Source organism: Oncorhynchus gorbuscha, linkage group LG03 (assembly GCF_021184085.1).
Source record: "Oncorhynchus gorbuscha isolate QuinsamMale2020 ecotype Even-year linkage group LG03, OgorEven_v1.0, whole genome shotgun sequence".
NCBI classification, from domain to species: Eukaryota; Metazoa; Chordata; class Actinopteri; order Salmoniformes; family Salmonidae; genus Oncorhynchus; species Oncorhynchus gorbuscha.
This window is the reverse complement of record NC_060175.1, coordinates 11,007,000-11,027,109: the sequence shown is the minus strand read 5'-3', so window position 1 is coordinate 11,027,109 and position 20,110 is coordinate 11,007,000. Positions and strand designations below refer to the sequence as shown.

At 44.1% G+C, this 20,110-nt stretch overlaps 1 protein-coding gene across 1 annotated transcript in view; it reads right to left on the bottom strand.

Moving 5' to 3' along the window:
- Positions 1-20,110, bottom strand: part of grip2b (glutamate receptor interacting protein 2b) — a 240,773-nt gene that overhangs the window by 10,237 nt on the left and 210,426 nt on the right. The window contains 1 exon segment of the mRNA XM_046338982.1: positions 1,224-1,341. Within this exon segment, the coding sequence (XP_046194938.1) occupies positions 1,224-1,341 (118 nt within the window).

The following is a 20,110-nucleotide window of genomic DNA, read 5'->3' as shown; positions in this document are numbered from 1 at the left end:
TATGGGACCACTGGGAACTGTAGACTAACATGCCGGAATAACATTATACTGGGAACTGTAGACTAACATGCTGGAATAAAATTATACTGGGAACTGTAGACTAACATGCTGGAATAACATTATACTGGGAACTGTAGACTAACATGCTGGAATATCATTATACTGGGAACTGTATACTAACATGCTGGAATAACATTATACTGGGAACTGTAGACTAACATGCTGGAATAACATTATACTGGGAACTGTAGACTAACATGCTGGAATAACATTATACTGGGAACTGTAGACTAACATGCTGGAATAACAACTTTAACGATCAAAGCAGGTTGCAGCTGAGGTCTGAAAATGCGAGCAGAAACTAAAAATTGTCAATGTCCACCTGTCTCTTTATTGACATCCTAATGTATGTACAGAAACAGATCCAGGCTATATTTTCTTTATTATAAACTGGGTGGTCGAGCCCTGAATGCTGATTGGCTGACAGACGTGGTATATCAGATCGTATACCACGGCTACGACAAAGCATTTACTTTTACTGCTTTAATTACATCGGTAACCAGTTTCTAATAGCAATAAGGCACCTTGGGAGTTTGTGGTATATGGCCAATATACCACAGCTAAGGGCTGTATCCAGGCACTACGCGTTGCGCATAAGAAAAGCCTTTAGCCGTGGAATATTGGCCATATACCAAACCCTTTGGGCCTTAATGCTTAAATAGCTCCTGTGGTATTTTGGCATTTAATTAGGATCCCCATTAGCTGTTGCAAAAGCAGCAGCTACTCTTCCTGGGGTTCACACAAAACATGAAACATGACATAATACAGAACATCAATGGACAAGAACAGTTCAAGGACAGAACTACATACATTGTTAGTTAGTATGCAGTCTTTCCAAGAATGTCTCTATGTTACTGTGACCATGCTAGACCCAACACAACAGGACACCAGCAGCAGGAGTGGAATAACAAATAGACACCTGGATGTGCAGTATGTGTGCCACTGTATTCCTACCACTTCCTGTACTGTCAAATTCTACTCTGGTATCACAGAGAAACTTTTCCCCTTTGGAATTTACATGGATCTAAGTATGCAGGACATTTTCTTCACTTTTGTTCAGTCTCTTATCTTCCTTGTCAGGTGTGTGGCAGATTCCTCCGTTTTAAATGGTTCGGAGACAATTGATCGTCTTAATTGACCCAGGTCAGTTACTGTAGCTATACCTCTATCTCTCTGAGCAGCTCAGACTGTCCACAGGTCTCCAAGTCTTCCAGGGCCTGACACCAGAAACTGTCCTCGTGGTCTAGCATGATGCCGTCACTATGAGGCTGGCTGGTATATCTGTGACAACACAGGAAGGTGCACGTGTTAAATGTTACATGTTAGATGAAGCAGTACGTACATTCATGATGTCATCACTGTGGAACCGGCTGGTGTATCTCAGTCAAGACAGGAAGGAAACAGAACACTTGTGACATGTTAGATGAAGCGGTCCTCAAGGTTGAAGATGGCGCTGCGGTGGGGAGCTGGCATTTTACAGGCTCCTGACCAATTCTGATATTTTGTGGGGTTGTATTTATGCTGATTTTAACTTTTTTTTTGTACATAATATTTAAGCCACAGCTTCTGGACAACAGAACAGCGATGACTCACCTCGATTTGGATGAAGATTTCTACTTCAACGAGTCGACAGCTGTGGATGTACCACTCATTCTGGACCAAGCCCTAATCCCAAGGACTCAAAAGCAACAGCGCAGGAGAGGCAAACGAGTGTGATCCCTGACACGGCTACGTCGGCGATGAAATAAATCCCCTCTACTGTCCAATCTATTGGTGAACGTAAAATCACTGGAGAATAAACTGGATGAGCTCCGTTTGAGACTATCCTACCAACGTGATCTGAATAACTGTAATATCCTACGTTTCTCAGGGTCATGTCTGAATATGGACATGGATAATATACAGCTTCGGGTAATGACAACAGCCTGGGATCGAACCCGAGGCTGTAGTGGCGTCTCAGACCGCTGCGATGCAGTGCCTGCACCACTCAGGAGGCCCGTTTCTCTTTTTTTTTCTCTCTGCATTGCCGGAAAGCATGTGACAAATACAGCTGTATTTTATTTGAGGGCACCGCAGTGAAGCTGGCTGGTGTATCTGTGACACGAAGTACAACACGTGTTGTATGTAACACATGTCGGTACATGAACATGTCCTCATGGTCTAACACTGTACCACTCATCATCTCAAGAGGCGTCACTACAGTCCCTGGTTCGATTCCAGGGTGTATCACATCCAGCCGTGACTGGGAGTCCAGTGGTGCAAAATCGGCCCAGGTTTGGCCGGGGTTGGCCGTCATTGTAAATAAGAATTTGTTCTTAACTGACTTGCCTAGTTAAATACATATTTTTTTTAAATGATGAAGTTGCTGTCAGGTTGGCTGGTGTATCTTTGACAACACAGGAACCACTACAACTGAGCAGCCCTGAAAGACCATCACACAGCTATCAAAACTCCCACAGCTCACCAACAGGCCTTCAACAACAACAGCTGATGTCACAGCAACAAGTCTGCTAAATGACTAAAATGTCAATGTAAATATGCTGGTCAGGGGGAAAAGAAACGACCAAATGATGAAACCAAAGAATGATGCTTAAGGGTTGTTTGAGCAATGAAAATATAGAAGAGGAGAATGGTACATGAAGCCCTACTGGGAGATAAACAGGCGGAAGAGAATGCACTAATTCACAGTTGTGACACAACACTTGAGATGAGAGAGAAATAGAGAGAGAGAGAGTGGGGGGGACAGAGAGAGAGACAAAAACAAAGAGAGAGAGACAGGTACTGGGACACCGAGAGTGAGAGAGAGAGAGAGAGAGAGAGAGAGAGAGAGAGAGAGAGAGAGAGAGAGAGAGAGAGAGAGAGAGAGAGAGAGAAAAGAAAGAAAGAGGAAGAGAGAGAGAGTGTGTGAGAGAAAGAGAGAGACAAAGACAGAGAGTTGACACAGAGACAGAGAGTTGACACAGAGACAGAGAGTTGACACAGAGACAGAGAGTTGACACAGAGACAGAGAGTTGACACAGAGACAGAGAGTATGAACAGAGACAGACAGAGACAGAGAGTTGACACAGAGACAGAGAGTATGAACAGAGACAGACAGAGACAGAGAGTTGACACAGAGACAGAGAGTATGAACAGAGACAGACAGAGACAGAGAGTTGACACAGAGACAGAGAGTATGAACAGAGACAGACAGAGACAGAGAGTTGACACAGAGACAGAGAGTATGAATAGAGACAGACAGAGACAGAGAGTTGACACAGAGACAGAGAGTATGAACAGAGACAGACAGAGACAGAGAGTTGACACAGAGACAGAGAGTATGAACAGAGACAGACAGAGACAGAGAGTTGACACAGAGACAGAGAGTTGACACAGAGACAGAGAGTACAAACAGAGACAGACAGAGACGGATAAGTATGAACAGAGACAGACAGAGACAGAGAGTTGACACAGAGACAGAGAGTTGACACAGAGACAGAGAGTACAAACAGAGACAGACAGAGACGGATAAGTATGAACAGAGACAGAGAGTACAAACAGAGACAGACAGAGACGGATAAGTATGAACAGAGACAGAGAGTATGAACAGAGACAGACAGAGACAGAGAGTTGAGACAGAGACAGAGAGTATGAACAGAGACAGACAGAGACAGAGAGTTGACACAGAGACAGAGAGTATGAACAGAGACAGACAGAGACAGAGAGTTGAGACAGAGACAGAGAGTATGAACAGAGACAGACAGAGACAGAGAGTATGAACAGAGACAGACAGAGACAGAGAGTTGAGACAGAGACAGAGAGTACAAACAGAGACAGAGAGTACAAACAGAGACAGAGAGTACAAACAGAGACAGAGAGTTGACACAGAGACAGAGAGTACAAACAGAGACAGAGAGTTGACACAGAGACAGAGAGTTGACACAGAGACAGAGAGTTGACACAGAGACAGTGAGTTGACACAGAGACAGAGAGTTGACACAGAGACAGAGAGTACAAACAGAGACAGACAGAGACGGATAAGTATGAACAGAGACAGAGAGTACAAACAGAGACAGACAGAGACGGATAAGTATGAACAGAGACAGAGAGTATGAACAGAGACAGACAGAGACAGAGAGTTGAGACAGAGACAGAGAGTATGAACAGAGACAGACAGAGACAGAGAGTTGACACAGAGACAGAGAGTATGAACAGAGACAGACAGAGACAGAGAGTTGAGACAGAGACAGAGAGTATGAACAGAGACAGACAGAGACAGAGAGTATGAACAGAGACAGACAGAGACAGAGAGTTGAGACAGAGACAGAGAGTACAAACAGAGACAGAGAGTACAAACAGAGACAGAGAGTACAAACAGAGACAGAGAGTTGACACAGAGACAGAGAGTACAAACAGAGACAGAGAGTTGACACAGAGACAGAGAGTTGACACAGAGACAGAGAGTTGACACAGAGACAGTGAGTTGACACAGAGACAGAGAGTTGACACAGAGACAGAGAGTTGACACAGAGACAGACAGAGACAGAGAGTTGACACAGAGACAGAGAGTTGACACAGAGACAGACAGAGACAGAGAGTTGACACAGAGACAGACAGAGACAGAGAGTATGAACAGAGACAGACAGAGACAGAGAGTTGACACAGAGACAGACAGAGACAGAGAGTTGACACAGAGACAGAGAGTTGACACAGAGACAGACAGAGACAGAGAGTTGACACAGAGACAGACAGAGACAGAGAGTTGACACAGAGACAGACAGAGACAGAGAGTTGACACAGAGACAGACAGAGACAGAGAGTTGACACAGAGACAGACAGAGACAGAGAGTTGACACAGAGACAGACAGAGACAGAGAGTTGACACAGAGACAGAGAGTATGAACAGAGACAGACAGAGACAGAGAGTATGAACAGAGACAGACAGAGACAGAGAGTTGACACAGAGACAGAGAGTTGACACAGAGACAGACAGAGACAGAGAGTTGACACAGAGACAGACAGAGACAGAGAGTATGAACAGAGACAGACAGAGACAGAGAGTTGACACAGAGACAGACAGAGACAGAGAGTTGAGACAGAGACAGAGAGTTGACACAGAGACAGACAGAGACAGAGAGTTGACACAGAGACAGACAGAGACAGAGAGTTGACACAGAGACAGACAGAGACAGAGAGTTGACACAGAGACAGACAGAGACAGAGAGTTGACACAGAGACAGACAGAGACAGAGAGTTGACACAGAGACAGACAGAGACAGAGAGTTGACACAGAGACAGACAGAGACAGAGAGTTGACACAGAGACAGACAGAGACAGAGAGTTGACACAGAGACAGACAGAGACAGAGACAGAGAGTTGACACAGAGACAGACAGAGACAGAGAGTTGACACAGAGACAGAGAGTATGAACAGAGACAGACAGAGACAGAGAGTTGACACAGAGACAGAGAGTTGACACAGAGACAGAGAGTACAAACAGAGACAGACAGAGACGGATAAGTATGAACAGAGACAGACAGAGACAGAGAGTTGACACAGAGACAGAGAGTTGACACAGAGACAGAGAGTTGACACAGAGACAGAGAGTACAAACAGAGACAGACAGAGACGGATAAGTATGAACAGAGACAGAGAGTACAAACAGAGACAGACAGAGACGGATAAGTATGAACAGAGACAGAGAGTATGAACAGAGACAGACAGAGACAGAGAGTTGAGACAGAGACAGAGAGTATGAACAGAGACAGACAGAGACAGAGAGTTGACACAGAGACAGAGAGTATGAACAGAGACAGACAGAGACAGAGAGTTGAGACAGAGACAGAGAGTATGAACAGAGACAGAGAGTATGAACAGAGACAGACAGAGACAGAGAGTTGAGACAGAGACAGAGAGTACAAACAGAGACAGAGAGTACAAACAGAGACAGAGAGTACAAACAGAGACAGAGAGTTGACACAGAGACAGAGAGTACAAACAGAGACAGAGAGTTGACACAGAGACAGAGAGTGACACAGAGACAGAGAGTTGACAGACAGAGACAGAGACAGAGAGTTGACACAGAGACAGAGAGTACAAACAGAGACAGACAGAGACGGATAAGTATGAACAGAGACAGAGAGTACAAACAGAGACAGACAGAGACGGATAAGTATGAACAGAGACAGACAGAGACAGAGAGTTGACACAGAGACAGACAGAGACAGAGAGTTGAGACAGAGACAGAGAGTTGACACAGAGACAGACAGAGACAGAGAGTTGACACAGAGACAGAGAGTTGACACAGAGACAGACAGAGACAGAGAGTATGAACAGAGACAGACAGAGACAGAGAGTTGACACAGAGACAGACAGAGACAGAGAGTTGAGACAGAGACAGAGAGTGACACAGAGACAGACAGAGACAGAGAGTTGACACAGAGACAGAGAGTTGACACAGAGACAGACAGAGACAGAGAGTTGACACAGAGACAGACAGAGACAGAGAGTATGAACAGAGACAGACAGAGACAGAGAGTTGACACAGAGACAGACAGAGACAGAGAGTTGAGACAGAGACAGAGAGTTGACACAGAGACAGACAGAGACAGAGAGTTGACACAGAGACAGAGACAGAGACAGACAGAGACAGAGAGTTGACACAGAGACAGACAGAGACAGAGAGTATGAACAGAGACAGACAGAGACAGAGAGTTGACACAGAGACAGACAGAGACAGAGAGTTGAGACAGAGACAGAGAGTTGACACAGAGACAGACAGAGACAGAGAGTTGACACAGAGACAGAGAGTTGACACAGAGACAGACAGAGACAGAGAGTTGAACAGAGACAGACAGAGACAGAGAGTTGACACAGAGACAGACAGAGACAGAGAGTTGACAGAGACAGAGAGTTGACACAGAGACAGACAGAGACAGAGAGTTGACACAGAGACAGACAGAGACAGAGAGTTGAGACAGAGACAGAGAGTTGACAGAGACAGACAGAGACAGAGAGTTGACACAGAGACAGAGAGTTGACACAGAGACAGACAGAGACAGAGAGTATGAACAGAGACAGACAGAGACAGAGAGTTGACACAGAGACAGACAGAGACAGAGAGTTGAGACAGAGACAGAGAGTTGACACAGAGACAGACAGAGACAGAGAGTTGACACAGAGACAGAGAGTTGACACAGAGACAGACAGAGACAGAGAGTTGACACAGAGACAGACAGAGACAGAGAGTTGAGACAGAGACAGAGAGTATGAACAGAGACAGACAGAGACAGAGAGTTGACACAGAGACAGAGAGTAGAACAGAGACAGACAGAGACAGAGAGTTGAGACAGAGACAGAGAGTATGAACAGAGACAGACAGAGACAGAGAGTTGAACAGAGACAGACAGAGACAGAGAGTTGAGACAGAGACAGAGAGTACAAACAGAGACAGAGAGTACAAACAGAGACAGAGAGTTGACACAGAGACAGACAAACAGAGACAGAGAGTTGACACAGAGACAGAGAGTTGACACAGAGACAGAGAGTTGACACAGACAGTGAGTTGACACAGAGACAGAGAGTTGACACAGAGACAGAGAGTTGACACAGAGACAGACAGAGACAGAGAGTTGACACAGAGACAGAGAGTTGACACAGAGACAGACAGAGACAGAGAGTTGACACAGAACAGAGACAGACAGAGACAGAGAGTTGACACAGAGACAGACAGAGACAGAGAGTTGAGACAGAGACAGAGACAGAGAGACAGACAGAGACAGAGAGTTGACACAGAGACAGACAGAGACAGAGAGTTGACACAGAGACAGACAGAGACAGAGAGTTGACACAGAGACAGACAGAGACAGAGAGTTGACACAGAGACAGACAGAGACAGAGAGTTGACACAGAGACAGACAGAGACAGAGAGTTGACACAGAGACAGAGAGTTGACACAGAGACAGAGAGTTGACACAGAGACAGAGAGTTGACACAGAGACAGAGAGTACAAACAGAGACAGACAAAGACGGATAGTATGAACAGAGACAGACAGAGACAGAGAGTTGACACAGAGACAGAGAGTTGACACAGAGACAGAGAGTTGACACAGAGACAGAGAGTTGACACAGAGACAGACAGAGACAGAGAGTTGACACAGACACAGACAGAGACAGAGAGTTGACACAGAGACAGAGAGTTGACACAGAGACAGACAGAGACAGAGAGTTGACACAGAGACAGACAGAGACAGAGAGTTGACACAGAGACAGACAGAGACAGAGAGTTGACACAGAGACAGACAGAGACAGAGAGTTGACACAGAGACAGACAGAGACAGAGAGTTGACACAGAGACAGACAGAGACAGAGAGTTGACACAGAGACAGAGAGTTGACACAGAGACAGAGAGTTGACACAGAGACAGAGAGTTGACACAGAGACAGACAGAGACAGAGAGTTGACACAGAGACAGACAGAGACAGAGAGTTGACACAGAGACAGACAGAGACAGAGAGTTGACACAGAGACAGACAGAGACAGACACAGAGACAGAGAGTTGACACAGAGGCAGAGAGTTGACACAGAGACAGAGAGTTGACACAGAGACAGAGAGTTGACACAGAGACAGAGAGTTGACACAGAGGCTAAGAGGTACGTGAACAAAAAAAAAACACAAACAAAAGACAGACAGACTTTCAATCTCTACAATTTTTGTATGTTTTAATGACATCGATATATTCTAATAGCTGATATACATCTTCTATATGGTAGCTGCTAAGTGGGTTGATGCTGGTTATTACCAGAAGCCAAGCTGTGGCTGTAGTGTAAATTTGATTTAAGACGCGGGACTGAAAGGTGTTGTATAATGGAGCCATTAGTTCAACTGTTCCTCCTCGTTCTCTTCCTGGTTCTACAAGATTAGTATAATACATCACAGCATTTTACCATGCCTATTATTATTATTATAGTATACAGTTGAAGCAGGACCAACTCAGTGACCTTGTGATTAGAGTATCCGCCCTGAGATTGGGAGTTCGACCCCCTGGCCATGTCAGACCAAAGACTTTGCTTGGCACTCAGCATTAAAACAGGACAGATTGGGGGAATGGGGCTGCGATAGTCGAGTGTCCTCTCAAGGGAATGTATCAAGCTGCCTCACGCTATAGAAACAGGAGAGAGACTAGTGTCCTGTCCAGGGAGTGTTTCAAACTGCCTCACGCTACAGAAACAGGAGATAAACACTCCCTGGACAGGACACTAGTCTATCAAACTGCCTCACACTATAGAAACAGGAGATAGACTCGTGTCCTGTCCAGGGAGTCTATCAAACTGCCTCACACTATAGAAACAGGAGAGAGACTAGTGTCCTGTCCAGGGAGTGTTTCAAACTGCCTCACACTACAGAAACAGGAGATAGACTTGTGTCCTGTCCAGGGAGTGTATCAAACTGCCTCACACTACAGAAACAGGAGATAGACTTGTGTCCTGTCCAGGGAGTGTATCAAACTGCCTCACGCTATAGAAACAGGAGATAGACTAGTGTCCTGTCAAATCAAATCAAAGTTGATTTGTCACATGCGCCAAATACAACAGGTGTACAGTCGTGGCCAAAAGTTTTGAGAATGACACAAATATTACTTTCCACAAAGTTTGCTGCTTCAGTGTCTTTAGATATTTTTGTCATGGAATACTGAAGTACAATTACAAGCATTTCATAAGTGTCAAAGGCTTTTATTGACAATTACATGATGTTGATGCAAAGACTCAATATTTGCAGCGTTGACCCTTCTTTTCCAAGACCTCTGCAATCCGCCCTGGCATGCTGTCAATTAACTTCTGGGCCACATCCTGACTGATGGCAGCCCATTCTTGCATAATCAATGCTTGGAGTTTGTCGTAATTTGTGGGTTTTTGTTTGTCTGCTTCTTGAGGGTTGACCACAAGTTCTCAATGGGATTAAGGTCTGGGGAGTTTCCGGGCCATGGATCCAAAATATTGATGTTTTGTTCCCCGAGCCACTTAGTTATCACTTTAGCCTTATGGCAAGGTGCTCCATCATGCTGGAAAAGGCATTGTTCGTCACCAAACTGTTCCTTGATGGTTGGGAGAAGTTGCTCTCGAGGATGTGTTAGTACCAATTTTTGAGCCCACTCTATTGGCTGAGAAGCAACCCCTGAGACATGAATGGTCTCAGGATGCTTTACTGTTGGCATGACATAGGACTGATGGTAGCGCTCACCTTGTCCTCTCCGGACAAGCTTTTTTCCGGATGCCCCAAAAAATCGGAAAGGGGATTCTTCAGAAAAAATTACTTTACCCCAGTCCTCAGCAGTCCAATCCCTGTACCTTTTTCAGAATATCAGTCTGTCCCTGATGTTTTTCCTGGAGAGAAGTGGCTTCTTTGCTGCCCTTCTTGACACCAGGCCATCCTCCAAAAGTCTTTGCCTCACTGTGTGTGCAGATGCACTCACACCTGCCTGCTGCCATTCCTGAGCAAGCTCTGTACTGGTGGTGCCCCGATCCCGCAGCTGAATCAACTTTAGGAGATGGTGCTGGCGCTTGCTGGACTTTCGTGCGCGCCCTGAAGCCTTCTTCACAACAATTGAACCGCTCTCCTTGAAGTTCTTGATGATCCGATAAATGGTTGATTTAGGTGCAATCTTACTGGCAGCAATATCCTTGCCTGTGAAGCCCTTTTTGTGCAAAGCTATGATGATGGCAAGTGTTTCCTTGCAGGTAACCATGGTTGACAGAGGAAGAACAATGATTCCAAGCACCACCCTCCTTTTGAAGCTTCCACTCTGTTATTCGAACTCAATCAGCATGACAGAGTGATCTCCAGCCTTGTCCTTGTCAACACTCAAACCTATGTTAACGAGAGAATCACTGACATGATGTCAGCTAGTCCTTTTGTGGCAGGCTGAAAAGCAGTGCACATTTTTTGGGGGGATTCTGTTAATTTGCATGGCAAAGAGGGACTTTGCAATTAATTGCAATTCATCTGATCATTCTTCATAACATTCTGGAGTATATACAAATTGCTATCATACAAACTGAGGCAGCAGACTTTGTGAAAATTAATATTTGTGTCATTCTCAAAACTTTTGGCCACGACTGTAGACCTTACAGTGAAATGCTTACTTACAGGCTCTAACCAATAGTGCCAAGCGGTAGTAGAGAGAACAGTCTATGACCATTTCTAGGGCCTTCCTTGGACACTGCCTGGTGTATTTTTCTCTCCAAAACTCTTGAACGTGCCGTCCTTGGTCAGCTCTCCCGCTATCTCTCTCAGAATGACCTTCTTGATCCAAATCAGTCAGGTTTCAAGACTAGTCATTCAACTGAGACTGCTCTTCTCTGTATCACGGAGGCGCTCCGCACCGCTAAAGCTAACTCTCTCTCCTCTGCTCTCATCCTTCTAGACCTATCGGCTGCCTTTGATACTGTGAACCATCAGATCCTCCTCTCCACCCTCTCCGAGTTGGGCATCTCCGGCGCGGCCCACGCTTGGATTGCGTCCTACCTGACAGGTCGTTCCTACCAGGTGGCGTGGCGAGAATCTGTCTCCTCACCACGCCCTCTCACCACTGGTGTCCCCCAGGGCTCTGTTCTAGGCCCTCTCCTATTCTCGCTATACACCAAGTCACTTGGCTCTGTCATAACCTCACTTGGTCTCTCCTATCATTGCTATGCAGACGACACACAATTAATCTTCTCCTTTCCCCCTTCTGATGACCAGGTGGCGAATCGCATCTCTGCATGTCTGGCAGACATATCAGTGTGGATGACGGATCACCACCTCAAGCTGAACTTCGGCAAGACGGAGCTGCTCTTCCTCCCGGGGAAGGACTGCCCGTTCCATGATCTCGCCATCACGGTTGACAACTCCATTGTGTCCCCCTCCCAGAGCGCTAAGAACCTTGGCGTGATCCTGGACAACACCCTGTCGTTCTCAACTAACATCAAGGCGGTGGCCCGTTCCTGTAGGTTCATGCTCTACAACATCCGCAGAGTACGACCCTGCCTCACACAGGAAGCGGCGCAGGTCCTAATCCAGGCACTTGTCATCTCCCGTCTGGATTACTGAAACTCGCTGTTGGCTGGGCTCCCTGCCTGTGCCATTAAACCCCTACAACTCATCCAGAACGCCGCAGCCCGTCTAGTGTTCAACCTTCCAAAGTTCTCTCACGTCACCCCGCTCCTCCGCTCTCTCCACTGGCTTCCAGTTGAAGCTCGCATCCGCTACAAGACCATGGTGCTTGCCTACGGAGCTGTGAGGGGAACGGCACCTCAGTACCTCCAGGCTCTGATCAGGCCCTACACCCAAATAAGGGCACTGCGTTCATCCACCTCTGGCCTGCTCGCCTCCCTACCACTGAGGAAGTACAGTTCCCGCTCAGCCCAGTCAAAACTGTTCGCTGCTCTGGCCCCCCAATGGTGGAACAAACTCCCTCACGACGCCAGGACAGCGGAGTCAATCACCACCTTCCGGAGACACCTGAAACCCCACCTCTTTAAGGAATACCTAGGATAGGATAAAATAATCCTTCTCACCCCCTCCCCCTTAAAATATTTAGATGCACTATTGTAAAGTGGCTGTTCCACTGGATGTCATAAGGTGAATGCACCAATTTGTAAGTCGCTCTGGATAAGAGCGTCTGCTAAATGACTTAAATGTAAATGTAAATGTAAATGTATAGGTCCTGGATGGCAGGCAGCTTAGCCCCAGTGATGTACTGGGCCGTATGCACTACCCTCTGAAGTGCCTTGCGGTCAGAGGCCGAGCAATTGCCACAACAGGCAGTGAAGCAACCATGCTCTCGATGTTGCAGCTGTAGAACCTTTTGAGGATCTCAGGACCCATGCCAAATCTATTTAGTTTCCTGGGGGGAATAGGCTTTGTCGTGCCCTCTTCACGACTGTCTTGGTGTGTTTGGACCATTCTAGTTTGTTGTTGATGTGGACACGGTCTCAACCTGCTCCACTACAGCCCCTTTGATGAGAATGGGGGCGTGCCTGGTCCTCCTTTTCCTGTAGTCCACAATCTTATCCTTAGTCTTAGTTACGTTGAGGGATAGGCTGTTGTCCTGGCACCACTTGGCCAGGTCTCTGACGTCCTCCTTACAGGCTGTCTCATCGTTGTCGGTAATCAGGCCTAGCACTGTTGTGTCGTCTGCAAACTTAATGATGGTGTTGGAGTCGTACCTGGCCATGCAGTTGTGGGTGAACAGGGAGTACAGGAGGGGACCGAGCACGCACTCCTGCGGAGCTCCAGTTTTGAGGATCAGCATGGCAGATGTGTTGCTACCTACCCTCACCACCTGGGGGTGGCCCATCAGGAAGTCCAGGATCCAGTTGCAGAGGGAGGTGTTTAGTCCCAGGATTCTTATCTTAGTGATGAGATTTGAGGATACTATGGTGTTGAACGCTGAGCTGTTGTCAATGAATAGCATTCTCACATAAGTGTTCCTTTTGTCCAGGTGGGAAAGGGCAGTGTGGAGTGCAATAGAGATTGTATCATCTGTGGATCTGTTTGGGCGGTATGCAAATTTGGGTGGGTCTAGGGTTGCTGGTATAATGGTGTTGATGTGAGCCATTACATTACAATACATCAGATAGTATTGTAAGCAATAATCAGGAGGATAGACTTGTGGTTGGATTTACCAAATGGAGGGCGAGGGAGAGCTTAGAAGTGATTTAGCTTGTTTGGTAGGCTAGTGTCACTGTGTCAAGTGAGTGTATCAAGCTGCCTCATGCTACAGAAACATGAGATAGACTAGTGTCCTGTCCAGGGAGTGTATAAAACTGCCTCATGCTACAGAAACAGGAGATAGACTAGTGTCCTGTCCAGGGAGTTTATCAAGCTGCCTCATGCTACAGAAACAGGAGATAGACTAGTGTCCTGTCCAGGGAGTGTATCAAACTGCCTCATGCTACAGAAACAGGAGATAGACTTGTGTCCTGTCCAGGGAGTTTATCAAACTGCCTCATGCTACAGAAACTGGAGATAGACTAGTGTCCTGTCCAGGGAGTTTATCAAGACATGAGGGTTATTTCATTCAACAACATGTTATATAACACTGACTGAATCACAGGCATCATGTGTGACAGTTGAACAGCAGTTGGAGAGCAGTTGGACAGCAGTTGGAGAGCAGTTGGAGAGCAGTTGGAGAGCAGTTAGACAGCAGTTGGAGAGCAGTTAGACAGCAGTTGGAGAGCAGTTGGACAGCAGTTGGAGAGCAGTTGGACAGCAGTTGGAGAGCAGTTGAACAGCAGTTGGAGAGCAGTTGAACAGCAGTTGAACAGCAGTTGAACAGCAGTTGGAGAGCAGTTGAACAGCAGTTGGAGAGCAGTTGGAGAGCAGTTGAAGAGCAGTTGGAGAGCAGTTGGAGAGCAGTTGAACAGCAGTTGAACAGCAGTTGGAGAGCAGTTGGAGAGCAGTTGAACAGCAGTTGGAGAGCAGTTGGAGAGCAGTTGAAGAGCAGTTGGAGAGCAGTTGAACAGCAGTTGAACAGCAGTTGGAGAGCAGTTGGAGAGCAGTTGAAGAGCAGTTGAACAGCAGTTGAGAGCAGTTGAACAGCAGTTGGAGAGCAGTTGGAGAGCAGTTGAAGAGCAGTTGAACAGCAGTTGGAGAGCAGTTGAAGAGCAGTTGAACAGCAGTTGGAGAGCAGTTGAAGAGCAGTTGGAACAGCAGTTGGAGAGCAGTTGGACAGCAGTTGGACAGCAGTTGGAGAGCAGTTGGAGAGCAGTTGAACAGCAGTTGGAGAGCAGTTGAACAGCAGTTGAACAGCAGTTGAACAGCAGTTGAACAGCAGTTGGAGAGCAGTTGGAGAGCAGTTGGAGAATGCTAACTGGCAGTTACATGTCCAGGCACTGGAGAAGCAGGATGGGGGAGTATAGGTGGGAACCACGGGAGGCTGCTGAGGGGAGGACAGCTAATAATAATAATGGCTGGAATGGAGTGAATGGAATGGCATCAAACACATGGAAACCATGGAAACCAGTTGGTTGATATGTTGGATATCATTCCATTTATTTTGTTCCCATCATCACTTTGAGCCAGTCTTGCCACTGGCCCGCCTGTGGTGGGAACATTAACCTATGCTCTGGTAATTCTATAGTCTATAGGTGGGAACATTAACCTATGCTCTGGTAATTCTATAGTCTATAGGTGGGAACATTAACCTATGCTCTGGTAATTCTATAGTCTATAGGTGGGAACATTAACCTATGCCCTGGTAATTCTATAGTCTATAGGTGGGAACATTAACCTATGCTCTGGTAATTCTATAGTCTATAGGTGGGAACACTAACCTATGCTCTGGTAATTCTATAGTCTATAGGTGGGAACATTAACCTATGCCCTGGTAATTCTATAGTCTATAGGTGGGAACATTAACCTATGCTCTGGTAATTCTATAGTCTATAGGTGGGAACACTAACCTATGCTCTGGTAATTCTATAGTCTATAGGTGGGAACATTAACCTATGCTCTGGTAATTCTATAGTCTATAGGTGGGAACATTAACCTATGCTCTGGTAATTCTATAGTCTATAGGTGGGAACATTAACCTATGCTCTGGTAATTCTATAGTCTATAGGTGGGAACATTAACCTATGCTCTGGTAATTCTATAGTCTATAGGTGGGAACATTAACCTATGCTCTGGTAATTCTATAGTCTATAGGTGGGAACATTAACCTGCTCTGGTGCTCTGTAATTCTATAGTCTATAGGTGGGAACATTAACCTATGCTCTGGTAATTCTATAGTCTATAGGTGGGAACATTAACTATGCTCTGGTAATTCTATAGTCTATAGGTGGGAACATTAACCTATGCTCTGGTAATTCTATAGTCTATAGGTGGGAACATTAACCTATGCTCTGGTAATTCTATAGTCTATAGGTGGGAACATTAACCTATGCTCTGGTAATTCTATAGTCTATAGGTGGGAACATTAACCTATGCTCTGGTAATTCTATAGTCTATAGGTGGGAACATTAACCTATGCTCTGGTAATTCTATAGTCTATAGGTGGGAACATTAACCTATGCTCTGGTAATTCTATAGTCTATAGGTGGGAACATTAACCTATGCTCTGGTAATTCTATAGTCTATAGGTGGGAACATTAACATTAACTATAGGTGGGAACATTAACCTATGCTCTGGTAATTCTATAGTCTATAGGTGGGAACATTAACCTATGCTCTGGTAATTCTATAGTCTATAGGTGGGAACATTAACCTATGCTCTGGTAATTCTATAGTCTATAGGTGGGAACATTAACCTATGCTCTGGTAATTCTATAGTCTATAGGTGGGAACATTAACCTATGCTCTGGTAATTCTATAGTCTATAGGTGGGAACATTAACCTATGCTCTGGTAATTCTATAGTCTATAGGTGGGAACATTAACCTATGCTCTGGTAATTCTATAGTCTATAGTCATTAACCTATGCTCTGGTATTCTATAGTCTATAGGGAACATTAACCTATGCTCTGGTAATTCTATAGTCTATAGGTGGGAACATTAACCTATGCTCTGGTAATTCTATAGTCTATAGGTGGGAACATTAACCTATGCTCTGGTAATTCTATAGTCTATAGGTGGGAACATTAACCTATGCTCTGGTAATTCTATAGTCTATAGGTGGGAACATTAACCTATGCTCTGGTAATTCTATAGTCTATAGGTGGGAACATTAACCTATGCTCTGGTAATTCTATAGTCTATAGGTGGGAACATTAACCTATGCTCTGGTAATTCTATAGTCTATAGGTGGGAACATTAACCTATGCTCTGGTAATTCTATAGTCTATAGGTGGGAACATTAACCTATGCTCTGGTAATTCTATAGTCTATAGGTGGGAACATTAACCTATGCTCTGGTAATTCTATAGTCTATAGGTGGGAACATTAACCTATGCTCTGGTAATTCTATAGTCTATAGGTGGCAACATTAACCTAATGCTGGTAATTCTATAGTCTATAGGTAATTAACTATGCTCTGGTAGTCTATAGGTGGCAACATTAACCTATGCTCTGGTAATTCTATAGTCTATAGGTGGCAACATTAACCTAATGCTCTGGTAATTCTATAGTCTATAGGTGGAACATTAACCTATGCTCTGGTAATTCTATAGTCTATAGGTGGCAACATTAACCTAATGCTCTGGTAATTCTATAGTCTATAGGTAGGAACATTAACCTATGCTCTGGTAATTCTATAGTCTATAGGTGGCAACATTAACCTAATGCTCTGGTAATTCTATAGTCTATAGGTGGCAACATTAACCTAATGCTCTGGTAATTCTATAGTCTATAGGTAGGAACATTAACCTATGCTCTGGTAATTCTATAGTCTATAGGTGGGAACATTAACCTAATGCTCTGGTAATTCTATAGTCTATAGGTGGGAACATTAACATAATGCTCTGGTAATTCTATAGTCTATAGGTGGGAACATTAACCTATGCTCTGGTAATTCTATAGTCTATAGGTAGCAACATTAACCTATGCTCTGGTAATTCTATAGTCTATAGGTAGGAACATTAACCTATGCTCTGGTAATTCTATAGTCTATAGGTAGGAACATTAACCTATGCTCTGGTAATTCTATAGTCTATAGGTGGGAACATTAACCTAATGCTCTGGTAATTCTATAGTCTATAGGTGGGAACATTAACCTATGCTCTGGTAATTCTATAGTCTATAGGTAGCAACATTAACCTAATGCTCTGGTAATTCTATAGTCTATAGGTGGCAACATTAACCTAATGCTCTGGTAATTCTATAGTCTATAGGTGGCAACATTAACCTAATGCTCTGGTAATTCTATAGTCTATAGGTAGGAACATTAACCTATGCTCTGGTAATTCTATAGTCTATAGGTGGCAACATTAACCTAATGCTCTGGTAATTCTATAGTCTATAGGTAGGAACATTAACCTATGCTCTGGTAATTCTATAGTCTATAGGTGGCAACATTAACCTAATGCTCTGGTAATTCTATAGTCTATAGGTGGCAACATTAACCTAATGCTCTGGTAATTCTATAGTCTATAGGTGGCAACATTAACCTAATGCTCTGGTAATTCTATAGTCTATAGGTGGCAACATTAACCTAATGCTCTGGTAATTCTATAGTCTATAGGTGGGAACATTAACCTAATGCTCTGGTAATTCTATAGTCTATAGGTGGGAACATTAACCTAATGCTCTGGTAATTCTATAGTCTATAGGTGGGAACATTAACCTATGCTCTGGTAATTCTATAGTCTATAGGTGGGAACATTAACCTAATGCTCTGGTAATTCTATAGTCTATAGGTGGGAACATTAACCTAATGCTCTGGTAATTCTATAGTCTATAGGTAGCAACATTAACCTAATGCTCTGGTAATTCTATAGTCTATAGGTGGGAACATTAACCTAATGCTCTGGTAATTCTATAGTCTATAGGTGGCAACATTAACCTAATGCTCTGGTAATTCTATAGTCTATAGGTGGGAACATTAACCTATGCTCTGGTAATTCTATAGTCTATAGGTGGGAACATTAACCTATGCTCTGGTAATTCTATAGTCTATAGGTGGGAACATTAACCTATGCTCTGGTAATTCTATAGTCTATAGGTGGGAACATTAACCTATGCTCTGGTAATTCTATAGTCTATAGGTGGGAACATTAACCTATGCTCTGGTAATTCTATAGTCTATAGGTGGGAACATTAACCTATGCTCTGGTAATTCTATAGTCTATAGGTGGGAACATTAACCTATGCTCTGGTAATTCTATAGTCTATTGGGAACATTAACCTATGCTCTGGTAATTCTATAGTCTATAGGTGGAACATTAACCTATGCTCTGGTAATTCTATAGTCTATAGGTGGGAACATTAACCTATGCTCTGGTAATTCTATAGTCTATAGGTGGGAACATTAACCTATGCTCTGGTAATTCTATAGTCTATAGGTGGGAACATTAACCTATGCTCTGGTAATTCTATAGTCTATAGGTAGGAACATTAACCTATGCTCTGGTAATTCTATAGTCTATAGGTGGGAACATTAACCTATGCTCTGGTAATTCTATAGTCTATAGGTAGAACATTAACCTATGCTCTGGTAATTCTATAGTCTATAGGTGGGAACATTAACCTATGCTCTGGTAATTCTATAGTCTATAGGTGGGAACATTAACCTATGCTCTGGTAATTCTATAGTCTATAGGTGGGAACATTAACCTATGCTCTGGTAATTCTATAGTCTATAGGTGGGAACATTAACCTATGCTCTGGTAATTCTATAGTCTATAGGTGGGAACATTAACCTATGCTCTGGTAATTCTATAGTCTATAGGTGGGAACATTAACCTATGCTCTGGTAATTCTATAGTCTATAGGTAGCAACATTAACCTATGCTCTGGTAATTCTATAGTCTATAGGTGGGAACATTAACCTATGCTCTGGTAATTCTATAGTCTATAGGTGGGAACATTAACCTATGCTCTGGTAATTCTATAGTCTATAGGTGGGAACATTAACCTATGCTCTGGTAATTCTATAGTCTATAGGTGGGAACATTAACCTATGCTCTGGTAATTCTATAGTCTATAGGTGGCAACATTAACCTAATGCTCTGGTAATTCTATAGTCTATAGGTGGGAACATTAACCTAATGCTCTGGTAATTCTATAGTCTATAGGTGGCAACATTAACCTATGCTCTGGTAATTCTATAGTCTATAGGTGGCAACATTAACCTAATGCTCTGGTAATTCTATAGTCTATAGGTAGGAACATTAACCTATGCTCTGGTAATTCTATAGTCTATAGGTGGCAACATTAACCTAATGCTCTGGTAATTCTATAGTCTATAGGTGGGAACATTAACCTATGCTCTGGTAATTCTATAGTCTATAGGTGGCAACATTAACCTAATGCTCTGTAATTCTATAGTCTATAGGTGGCAACATTAACCTAATGCTCTGGTAATTCTATAGTCTATAGGTAGGAACATTAACCTATGCTCTGGTAATTCTATAGTCTATAGGTGGGAACATTAACC